Source organism: Schistocerca nitens, chromosome 4 (assembly GCF_023898315.1).
Source record: "Schistocerca nitens isolate TAMUIC-IGC-003100 chromosome 4, iqSchNite1.1, whole genome shotgun sequence".
NCBI lineage: Eukaryota > Metazoa > Arthropoda > Insecta > Orthoptera > Acrididae > Schistocerca > Schistocerca nitens.
The window spans coordinates 532509025-532521867 of record NC_064617.1 but is presented as its reverse complement, the minus strand read 5'-3'; the positions used below and the strand labels follow the sequence as shown (position 1 = coordinate 532521867).

General features: G+C 40.1%; 1 protein-coding gene across 1 annotated transcript in view; it reads right to left on the bottom strand.

The window, feature by feature from the left end:
- Positions 1 to 846: 846 nt before the first annotated feature.
- LOC126253199 (G1/S-specific cyclin-D2) overlaps positions 847 to 12843 on the bottom strand; it is a 60097-nt gene continuing 48100 nt past the window's right edge. The window contains exons 4-5 of the mRNA XM_049954369.1: positions 4238 to 4383; positions 847 to 4075 (exon numbers count right to left, since the gene is read on the bottom strand). Coding sequence (XP_049810326.1) covers positions 3848 to 4075; positions 4238 to 4383 — 374 coding nt within the window. The 3' untranslated portion in view covers positions 847 to 3847. The remainder of the gene's footprint in view (positions 4076 to 4237; positions 4384 to 12843) is intronic.

Below are 12843 nucleotides of genomic sequence, written 5' to 3'. Positions count from 1 at the left end.
GTAATTTTCACATCTGTCAACACCTGCTTTCTTTGGGATTGGAATTATTATATTCTTCTTGAACTATAAGTATGCTTCTGAAATTTATTGAGAATGCAGTACAAACATATCATGTAACTTTCGCAGTTACTGATGTCTTTCATTTACTAGCTCTTAACCTATTAATATACAATCACTGGAAAATGTTCAGTCTCATTGCATTATATCATATACCGTTGGTTTGTGTGACTGATATATTGATTTCAGCAAATTTTCAGCTTCATAAATAAATTGTGAGCACAGTTATTGGTAACGGGCTGAAGTTGTGTATTATCCTTGATATAGGGGAATAAATCTATAAGTTAATAAAATCTCATAAATCTGTTTAAGAGAAAATATATTAAATAATAGGAATTATTTTTTATGGTTAGTGAAGATGAATTTCTTGGATGGAGGACGACCAATGATGAATGTTAACTGTAATTATAGCACCTATAGCACTGTATGTCAGCAAATCCACAAAGATTACTAAAGAAGTGACTATTTGACAACATGTTCAGAATGACTAGATTGACAATATAACTAATGACCAACTTTGTTTCAGATGTAGAAAATTTTTGTTGTGAAATAGTGTAGCTGTTTAACTAATTATGTCTTATATTGTCAACAGAAATACAGTAGTGTTTAATGGTGGATATACTTGGATAGTTTTGCAGGCATGACAAAAAGGACATACTTCACAATCAGTCCTACTCAATCAGTTTCACTATGGGTGATAAATGACTGATATGATGTGTGTCTCTTATTTGTTTAATGCATTATTCTACACATCTGAAAAAGTATTGGGGAATAGCAAAAATGCATCAGTTATTTTAGAAATAGTTTTTTATTGGTCTTGTTTAAATATATGTATATATATATATTTATATTACAAAGTATTAACAAATTTTAAATGACATAACTCACTATAAAATTGCAGAAATTCAAAGAAAGACATGAAACAGAACATTTGAGGTATGTTTGTATTTTACAGTAGTGCTGTTCTGTAAAGTGTACATTCTGAGGTTTTGGAGGCTGATTCTGTATTCCTGTTATATCTGTAAAGAAATATCTTTTAAACATTTTCTGTCTTGCTAAGTTGCTGTCTACAAACACTCACACATGTTAATAATTACAAAGTCACACACTTTAACAGTATTTTATATACATTGTATAACAATTATTCATATATAGGTTTAATTTATTTGTGTATCACATGTCATTCATCCCCGTATTGTACTGAATGACACTGCATAATTTGCTGCTGAATGTGTTACAAGGAAAACAAGTTGTACTTCAGAAAGGATAATTACATTAATGTGCTATGGAATTTCTATATGTGTAATCCACTTTCTAGCATGTGCATCTGTCTGAAGCACATTTCAATACTGATATAAAATAACTGTGCTGTGAAATAAGGCCTGTAAGGAGAGCAAAATAAAATTATAAAATTGTATACAAATCGTTGTCTCTCGTCAGAGACTATTGATATGTGTAATAATGTCTTCTTAGTTGATGACAGCCAGATAAAATCATATACAAATAATTTGTGCTCTCTACCCTCTTTGTGTCCTAAAGTGAAAATTCTGTTACAATTACATGTCTGCAATGCTGAGATATATACATAAATTTACCAGTATTACCTACAGCCATAATATTAATACAGCATTACGGGAATCACATAAACAAAAAGTAAATATGTAATGACTAAATTGGCTATGATTACGGAAATCTGTGCCCAAATACTTTTAAGTACCAAAATCAAATGTTTGCTATGTGTACTTTACAAGTTATATTACTGAAATTCATTTGGAAGACATTAAATTCACAATTACTTACAGCAGTTTCAAGTAAAATAGACAGTCTTTTTTCACTGACTTGTATTTAACTTAAATCATTGTTTTATCACATTTGATTATCTAACATTTAAAACATACATTACACCACATTAAATAGTGTCCAGCATAACTATATAAACAAAACACAATATCTTTTTTGGATTACAGACATCAATTCATTTCTCTGTACTATAAGAATAACATTTTATTTATGGTGATTCTATTTTTCTGGTCCATCGAGGTCTTCGGCTTGAAGAACCTTGCTAAAGTATACAAAACTCACGAACTATAAAAACAATACCACTAATTAAATTGTCATGTATTGATGAACAGCACCATTTTCAACCGCATAAATCTATTTTCCACACATTTACAGTATCCCATTATTTTCAAAACTGTACAATACATTTCATGGACTGAATTAAAACAGGATAAAATATAAACATCACTAATTACAATATTCCACTTTCTTTTTCTAGGAACAACAGACTCTTTTTATTATAATATTTATGCAGTAGAATAGTTACAAATAAACAATGTCACACACTCATTCTTACATAATTCATCAGTACATCAGTTTATATATACAAATCAACCATCACTGACTAAGCGTTCTACCAATATACAAATTAACCTTTGTTATTTAAAGAAGCGTATATAACTGCCTTCCCCTCATTTTTTGGGCTCATCTTTGTTGAAATATTGGTTAATTCAAAAAGATTTCTGAGCTTGAGTTTAAAATTGACAGAAATTTACTGTTCTAAAATCATAATCTGCACTTTATTAAAGGAACTGAATTGACTTGTGACTTCCCTTATTATGTCTGTAAGATGCTACAGCACCTTACCAACAATTAGGATTATCTTTTATTTATGTTTGCCTCATAGTACTCTATTCCATTTTTGTAACAGTATTTTACACTGCTTCTGTTCTATGTGTTTAATTGTGACAGAAAAACAGGAAATTCCAGCTGCTAGAGTTCAATATGTAATGAAACACGGGCTGACACCCACTTCCCCATTCATGCTGGTAGTACCATGAATACTCCTACATTTACACAGAACACATAATTTGAAGTTTGAAATAAGCAATTTCATTTTGTCTATGAAGCACTTATTATTTCCATCAGCATTATCAAATTCAAAAGACTGCTGTCAGAAAGACATACATACAGGTTCACTACAATTTAAAGCTGTCAAAATCACTTTCTTGCATTACTGTTTCCTTGAATAATAATTGTACATATTTGGCAATGTAGGCCATTGTACATATTTGGAAATGAAGACTGTTGTATATATATGGCAATGAAGGCTATAATTTAGCACTAGCTGAGAATACGAGGCTAATCTTTACAATGCCTCATGCCAGTGTCTTATTAAATGATGCAAGAGTAAGAAGCACAAAATTACCTGTGCTTCTAATTTCAGTACAGTTAAATAAATAGAAACTACATTTTCTGTGAGAGCTCTCTTTAAAAACATCTTACATGTCCAGTGAAATTGCTTATTTCAGGAAGAAAAGACTAAATGCCAATCACAAATTTTCAAATAGCCCCCAAGTCATCTTTCTTCCAGAGGTAATGTATTCCAGTGCTGGTGGTTCTTTGTTTTCAATTCATATCGAAACAAATCACAGGCAATGTAACATATCACATGGTATTATAACGTTCTGTGTTTCCATGCAGCCGTGTTGTCACTTCATACACTACAAAGAAAAATAAAATGGCTGTTACTATTAATAAAACTGATGTTCTTCAGATAACACACAAATTCATGTGAAATTTTGATCTGTTCCTTTACATTTCTGCCCATGAACTAATGACATGCTAACCACATACATCATGGCCAAATACAAAATAATGCTGCTGTTTCTTTCTTTTCTTTTAACGTATAATTAACACTTATTTATTCAGTGTCCGTAGAGTCTTCTGAAGCTTGAAGGGAATGTTGACCTGACTGCACCTGACCATGTTGCATTGTGTTAGCTTTTAATCAGAAATGGATGTCCCATACATCTGTAGGCGTCCCGGCCTTGCCAGCTTCGTGCATCTTGTCGGCCGACGGTGACGAAGATGCTGCGGCATGGTCAGCACTAGGCCTGTTGGAAGTGGCAGGGTTTGAGCCACTCGTAGTCACACCGCAGGCCCCGGCAGCGTCACTTACGGGAGCGACTGCACTGAGCATCCCTTCTATTTGGTCCAAGCATACTTGCAAGTAATCCTGGGAATGGAAAATACAACTGTCAGGGATTCAGTTTATTTTACAGACTACTTTGCGATACAGAGATCGTTTATATATAACACGTGATCTCCAGTTACTCATTATTACTCGTACGTGTCACGTTACAACCGTATAAAAAATTTCTGGTGAAGGAATACCTACCCTTTCAGTTGAGGTGATAGCCTGAAGACTGTCCAGAAGTTGACTTAGTGAGAACCCACTTTTTGTAGTCCATCCTAAACCATTCAGTGCTGCTGCTATACTTGATGCAGCTATCATACTTGGCAAGTAACGGCAAAACTTGTAATCTGCAACAGATAAAAAGCATTGCAAAATAAGTCAAACTGTAACAGAGGATTTTGAACAAAGATCAAGCAGTTATAGGTGACAATCCTGTCTAGTTGTTGTGTTGAAAATAATAAATAATATAATAATAGCACAAATTGTGTAGACACTCAAAAAGAGAATGACAGACTTACAAATGTACAGCATTGGTCTATAACAATAAATAAAATTTTAAATCGTGCTCATGCAGAATTATTCTGCAATATTATGTCAAGAAATATCTTGTTGGAAGGGTTGATAAAATGACTGTACAATAAAAGAAATATTTGCTTCAGATGTGTAAGATTTGTCATGTAACTTATTTTGATTTCTATCATTTAGACCGATTAGTCTTATCAAACGTTAATGATATTAAGAAATTGGGTTAGGTTCTTTTCGAAGAGTGAGATTCAATAAATTGACATTTACAAGCAGTAAAGTGCTTCCATAATCTTATGTATGGTATTCATATTGCTCAGCCTATAGAAACAGAATGTCTAAAAGTATTTAATTGTATCAATCTTCACTTCATAGCTACTTCCAAATTTGGTTGCTACTCTTGCGTGAATATGGATAGTGAATTATTTAGACTGCTGTTTCAAACAGATAATGATCTTTCTTGCTCTGCAGTGGGCAAACACGTAACAAGCCGCGACATTACAGGCTGCAGTGTACGTGCGCAATGTCACCCGCCAACCCAAACCAGGCCTCCCGCGCCTTAGACTCGAAATCATAACATTACCAGCAGCGTTTGTCCTTGGGCTGAAGTGTCTGGGTACCCTTTGTCGGCAAACACTTCATTGGTTGCAGCGCGGTTGTCTCTCTGTAGGAACCCACTTCCTCTGACACTGCGTTTTTCCAGCCGTTCGACATTTTCGAGGCACAAGAAAAATCACGCAAAACCGCAAATCTGGACAATTTTGATATTCACGGACCGCAAGTTTGTTCAAACAGCACTGGGTGTTGTGTGTTGTCCTTAGGTTAGTTAGGTTTAAGTAGTTCTAAGTTCTAGGGGACTGATGACCGTAGCTGTTAAGTCCCATAGTGCTCAGAGCCATTTGAACCATTTTTGTTCAAACAGATATATTATTTTCTAAACGCTGTTGTACAAAAATACGAGTCAGAAAACTCATTCAAAAGGACTCTCTCGGTGAAATGCAGGCGTCGATGCTAGTTACATCAAGTAAGTCTTTAATGCAACGGATTTTGAAAATATTGCGGTCGTACATGAACCGGAGAACGACTGCATTAGCATATTATTGATTCTCAAAGCGTTGATGCTCAAATAAAATCATTTGTATAACATGTCACTGCGTCGCTTTATTCATATCAATTCCAATACAAACTCTAAAGCTTGAAGTAGTACACCCCGTATAACTGTTAGTTAATTGTCAGACGGTGTCCTTGTGACACTTCTGAAACTGCTGAGTTATATAGGGGAGACTTATACGGGGGAACCATTCTGTTCCGAATTACCTTTAGGAACCATACACAGGGGCAAAAAAACTAAAGTCTACTTTTCGGCTCGTACTTTGCTCAAAAATTTATATTTCTCAGTTTTCAACTACGTGGAACCCCACACATAAATCTGAGTAGGATTGCAATGTCTCGGTAAACAAAATAGTTACAAACATGTAGCCAAATATACGTCGCTTTGTATACTATTGTTTGAATTGTGTTTTGATGATTTTAACTCTTTTTGATCCTTTATAACAGCTAAGGTGTCTCATATGCTTATGGCAAAGAAGAAGGAATAACTAGTAATAATTGACTGTAAAGCATTTGGAGTGTCACGTAGTACCGTATGCAAAAGCGCTGTTTCACACTAGGTCAATCATTTGGTTAGTATAGTAAAACGTACAGTAAAATGAAAAACTGACAGATCGAGTAGCACCCACCGGTCCAACCCCGCTAACGGCGAGGAAGTGAACAGTGTCTGTCACCAGTTCGGGTTCAACCGCTATTATACTGTTCCTTGTGACTCGGCAACTTGGCTCGCTAGAGAGGTCAGTAACATTTGTTCTCTTTCGTTGAGCAGTAGTGCTAGTAGAATATGAAGTATCCCCTATACAGGACCTACGGCACATAGGTAATGACCATTCAGCTAAAGTACTGCAAGGCAGACGGAATGCCCAGCTGGAAAAACAGATGAGAAGGTCAAACAGTATTTTGAATAACTGGTGTCTTGCCTAGTCGACCCGCCAGGGTCAGAATCTCACTGTATACAGGTATAGCACCGGCTCCAGTTTTATTTTTGCAGGAATGATTTCCCATAGACGAGTAGACTAAGTTGGACTTTCACACCACCGGCATTCAATCTATAACAGACAATTGAATCAACTTTCGGGAAATGTCCATGTGGAAAAGTTTTCGGTGTTCAGACCTCCAGGAAACACATCGTAGCTACCTTTCGAATCTCTTTGATAATTCCGGGTAGCCTTTTTTTTTATCTTTGATCTCTTTTACCGCCTCTTTCAAGATAAGCGTTGCTGCAAGATTTGTCGTTTCACTGTCTTTCGCTTTACGTACAATACTGCAGTGCATACTTTACAAAAGAAAATTGTTAAGCGCCAGCTGAATCGTGTCCGAACACGAATGCGTAATAACCTAGTTGCTACTCTCTCGTTTACCAAACATCATTCGCCGCTGAAGTAAGCTAGTGGTTCGGTGTGAAAAATCCCTCCGCTCATTTTGATACACAGAAAGTATCGTACTTTTCGAAGGAAGAATATCCTCTTATTCTTCCAATTTGAAGTAAGGAACCAACCTCGATAAAGATTTCCTGGCACGATTTTCGTAAGTTTTGACATACGGAACAGAATGGCGTCGGCAGACACGAGTTCAAAGCGTGCGAGCTGGTCACACACATACGCCAGCTACAAGACGCCTGCGTATCGTTTGTTTCGTGACAGAAGGCGGCGCGAACGCAGCGAACACGGTCCCTCGCTTCGAGCGACAACGCAGGATGGGCTGGCGACCCGTGTTTATACGAGTCACCCCGTGGCCCGCTACTTAATAGGAACGCCGGCCGCGGCGCGGCGCTGGTGGCGGCCGGGGGCAGGGGAGGGGAGGCCAGCCGGATGCAGGTGGGCGGAGCGGGCGGCGGGCGTGGCGACTGAGCCGGCGGCGGCGGCGGCGTCACAGTCGAGCGGCGCCGCGACACGACGCGGGTTCCCACGGCCCCGCGAGCGGCCCAAGGCCGCGCCGAGCACCGCGGCCCGTCCTCACCTTGCCGCGCGCCCGCCATATCTGTCTGCCGCGGCGTGCGCAGCCGGCAAATCCCCGCTACCCGCAAATCACAGTACTGTGTGTGCAATTAGTACCATCTTTCTCACTGCCATCACGGATTTCACGCTAGCAAAAACTAGTTTCTGAGGGAGAGGCAGATTTGGAAAAGGATGGGAGAGCCATCGGATGTGGCTCTACTAAAAGTAACTGTCCCAACATGACGTTTCCGGTCAAAATGGCATTTTTCCCTCCAAATTTAGGATCTTAGCGCTCTCTTCAAAGAGTAGGGAGTAGGATGAAGAGCTTCTCTGGGCAACGCGGCCATTTCCGTAGCCTCGGCGTCACAGCTTGTCTGTCGCGGCCCATCTGGCATCATTGGTTTTAAGTCAAAGCAAGGAAGGCGGGGTGGGTCCCACAGCAGTATGAGGTAAGGGAAGGTAACTGGAGTGGGTGCTAAGAGTACTTTCGTGTACAGTAAATGTTCACTGTCACCAGTCACGGCCGCTAATGAGATTTTTGGCCACTAAATGCACTGTCACAAGTTACTTTCTATTGGACACATTGCATAAGTTAAACAGAGTAACTTTTCAAAATTTAGTCAGAGGTTGCCGAATGAGGCAGGAGAAGTACAGTTCAAAAGGAATTCGACAACCGACGTATTAAGAAGTGTAAGGAAATCGAGTTACCGATTGTATGGGAAGGAGTAAACAAAGAGGAAGACGAAATTTGACGTCCCGTCTTCTCTTAAGCTGTGTTGGAGGGTCGTTCTGGAACCACTAAATTTTCCACCCATCCCTGTTACAGTCGCGAATAACGCTTGAGAAGAATAATTGTCCGTAAACCTCCACATGAGATCTACTTTTTCTGATTTTCTCGTGATCATTTCGCGGGGCGTATGTGGGAAGAACTAGTATGTTGTCCGACGCTTCCTGGAAACAGTAAACGTTCCTTGTAGCGTCTGCCACTCGAGTCTGTTGATCACCTCCCTAATTATTTTAGCACCGTCTGAATGATCTCGTGACGAAGCACGCCGCTCTTCGTTGAATATTTTCTCTCTCTCTCTCTCTCTCTCTCTCTTCTATGAATTCGATCTGACAAGGGACCCAGACTGTTGAACATTTCAGAATCGGTCGGACCAGTATTTCGTACCTGTGGTGTATTCAAGGATAGAACACGGTGGATTTAGAGAAACAACGAAAAACCTGAATTAGGACGGCATGAGGAAGAGTTGAACCTCATTCATCCAGAATACACAGTATGTCTCAGTTCCGTTAGGATATCTAGCGTAAATTCCCAACTGCGGTGCTATCTTGTGTCGAGCTGCGGTATTACGAGCCTTGAAGTTTCAACAACAGCTGTGTAGGTCAACGCATTAGTTATCATCGAGGCAGCAGGTTTCCTGGCTTCGAACGTGTCTGACACTCGTCGGAAAATGGAGGTGGAGCAATGAGGTAACATCAGGTTTTGTACTAAAGCCAGTGAATTCGTCTAATTCGACCCGAATACAGAGAGGCAGGGTCCAGATCACTCCTCCACGACAACGCCCTAGCCAACCAACGAAGTGAAGAACGTGCGTGAGTGTCTGGAGCCGGCCGTGGTGGCCTAGCGGTTCTGGCGCTGCAGTCCGGAACCGCGGGACTGCTACGGTCGCAGGTTCGAATCCTGCCTCGGGCATGGGTGTGTGTGATGTCCTTAGGTTAGTTAGGTTTAAGTAGTTCTAAGTTCTAGGGGACTTATGACCTAAGCTGTTGAGTCCCATAGTGCTCAGAGCCATTTGAACCATTTTTGAGTGTCTGGACAACAAACGGATGGCAGACTTGGATCACCTGCCGTATTCGAAGGATGTGGCCCCAGCCGACGTCTGGCTGTTCCCCAAATTGAAATTAGCAATGAAAGGACTCCGTTAAGGTGCATTCAAGGACATTCAGGAAACCTGTGCTGCAGCACTAAATGCAATTACAAAAAAAGGATTAGAGTGACTGTTCCAAAAACATTTTTAAAACTATTTCTGCTGTGTATTGATTCGTGGGGGAGAATAAAGACAGTGACTTTGAGCACATAACTCACGAATTTTATTTTTCATACACACGGAACTGGGACACGCTGTGTCAGACGAAATAACGGTTATCGTGCTGGACACTGTTTAGGAGACACAACAAACTTTTATAAAGTAGAAAAGTTACGATACAAAGCGAAAGTCGAATTGGCATCGAAGTGATTACAGACCGAGCACTGGGCATTTGGGGAAAAAAAGTGTCAAGACAATCAGTCGAGCTCTTTGTTGAAGGCACCGGGCTGCGTACATTTCGAACCCAGCCCAGCCCCTACAGCACTCTGGAGGTAAGTACGTGTAATGGAAGCGACGACAGTGAAACCGCACATCGCCAGCACGGCCAGTAGCGCTGTTCGTGGCGCGCAATTTTGGCGAATCTGCCAAGGCCAGCGGGTGACGCAGCGCCCGAGGTCGGCGAACTGAATGGAGCCCTCGCCTCTCTTTCGCCCATTCCTCCTCTATACACACATATATACACAGATACACACACACAGACACACACACACACACACACATTTATCTCCCTCCTCGCCAAAGTGCCTGTATCACCTACCGAGGGAATGCAATGACCTTTGCCGAGACCTTGAAGAGCCTGGCCGTCTGCTTTTTTAAAGATCCGGTTTGCTGTGCATGGTAGGCAGACAACTCACATACAGAAGCAGATAAACCGGCTAGTAGCAAAATTCTGTCCAGATCTGCGCTTGGTAGCACTATTCCTATGTAGCGATGCATCTCAGCTCAGCATTCTACCAGGGCGAAGTGAAAATTTCTCGCCCTGGCATTCGAGACTGCCAGATATGGGTGGGAAGTTGTTCCCTTTGCCTTTTTGTAAGTGGAGTTCAACGTCCCGAAGATGACGATGTCACTAAGGACGCAGCACAAGACAAGCATAGGCGAAGGAAACTGATCGCATTTATTCAAAGGATCAATCTCAGCATTTATCTTAAGAAATTTAGAGAAATCGCAAAGAACAAATCTGCATGGTACGGCAGGTATTTGAACCGACGTCCTCTGGAATACGAGTCCACTGTTTACCACTGCACCACCTCGCTCTCGAAGTCCACTCCTGAAAGGTCTGCCAAATTCCTGTAATGCGACTACAATAACTCTCCCACTGGATTCCGAATTTTTTCCACCAACAAATATAATTTGGTTCGAAGATGCGTGAAGAGTCAACTCTTATGAATAGAGTGAATGTTCCAGTGATTCGCATTTCCACCCCTCACTTACAGGATGTTTTTCCTATATAGGTCGCAATATATTTTACTTAAAACGGTCAACGCAAAAACTCTTGCGTGTGAGTAATTTCTAAAAACTCATCCGTATAACTGCTGGAAACAATCACCAATCTCTCTAAGGACTGTGTCTAACCCCCTTACTCTTCACGGTGGCTGATGGGCAGTAGCACATTTATTGACAAATTATAGACCTGTCACCTGATGTTTTAAAACAGGTCGTACATCTTACAATTTTCATGTTTCGTCTTTTTACAGTTTCCTTTTCTTTTGTTTTATCTACAACATTTACAAAGAATGATACTTTCCAAAATAACAATAATTTAAGGTTGAAATATAAATATTGTTGTTTTTAAGAAGAATATAAAAAAAGATGATAGGATAGAAGAGAGATTTGTTAGTACCTTCAAAGAATGTGACTGACGGTGAACATCTCGGAATGGTTTCTTCTAGGCGTTGACCGCCAGTCACACACACACACTCACACACAAACGGTTATTTGTAGAGAAATAGTATTGCTTAACCTATTTATTATTAATCCTATGTATTAACTTTAGAGGCCCATCTGTGCGCAGCATTTGGTGATTTTTTGACTAGATCGCCAGCACCTTATGGTTATTTACTGCCACATCTCGGCTTCCTCCTGTTCCTCCTCATTGTCATTGTTTTCGCTGTCACTGTGAGTATCGCTGTCCACCCTCTGGAGATTGTTGTTACTTTTCACATAGGTATGTCTGTTATGTCGTGTCCGCATGTACTCTTCACGTATTGTATTTGAAATACTGTTAGCCAGTACATTTAATTGTGCCCATTGTTCTTCGTCTCTTATATATGAAACAAAACCCAGCACATCGAACTTCGAAGACAGAATAGAATGGCGACAACAATGCCGTTTACACTGAGTTGTATGCTGGGCTAAGGTTGGTAGCGTTCTGAAACAAGTGACTGTCGGGCCGAAGTCAGAAATGTTGATACACCACACTAAATGTGTTTCTGGAGTGCGCGATTAATATTTGTTTATGGAATGTATGCAAGACGTGTGTATCGGGTGGTGAGATGGATTTACTACTGTGTTTAACGCAGCACCGTGTCTCCTAGAAAAAAGGTAGGACGGAATTAATTTCGTTCTCAATACATCACTAGAAACACTTCATTACTTCTGTGTTTAGAAATTAAAAATCATTTCCGTCTTTTGCCAATAGCGAAGAAATATTGTTTCGTTATTTCAGAGTAATACGTTAATTTCTATGTTTCAAAAAAATTAGTTTTTTTTGTAAATGTTGATGGTTATTGTAACTGCCACTACGTTTACATGGAGCTCCCAAAATCGAGTTTCGTCAATCGTATTCCCAACACCGCTAGTGCCTGGTCATGTAAACACTCTAGTACCGATTCTGAAAATGCGGTGCTAGTGGAAATGCAGTTCTAGTTGCCGCATTTTCCCTTCTAAACGTACAACCATCATTGAAACTTGCTTGGGTTGTGAGGTTAGGTCTTGTTTCTACAAAATTTCGGTTAATCTCGATTAAGTAAGGAGTGCTACTAACACGGCAGGAAGGACAGATTGTTGAATGGCGCTTTCGTTTTTCTGCGCCCTAATTCGCGATCTTTGTGTCCAAGTATTTTCTTTGGCTGTGTATACACATTTACGTTAACGACAAATTGAGTAAAGCAGAATTTGAGAAATGGTCAGCAATTCCCGTTGAATTGGACTGCCTAAAGCTATGCGGGTCGCCCAGAAAGTGATGCACCACATTCTTCTTCAGCAATTATTTACTGAACACAATGAAAAGTACACACAACAAAGAATTATGTTTCTGCTACACATCTAATTTTTCCACGTTCCTCAAGCGAGACACAGTGCGTGAGATGATGATGTTTGGTTTGTGGGGCGCTCAACTTCGGCGCAGTCATCAGCGCCCATACAA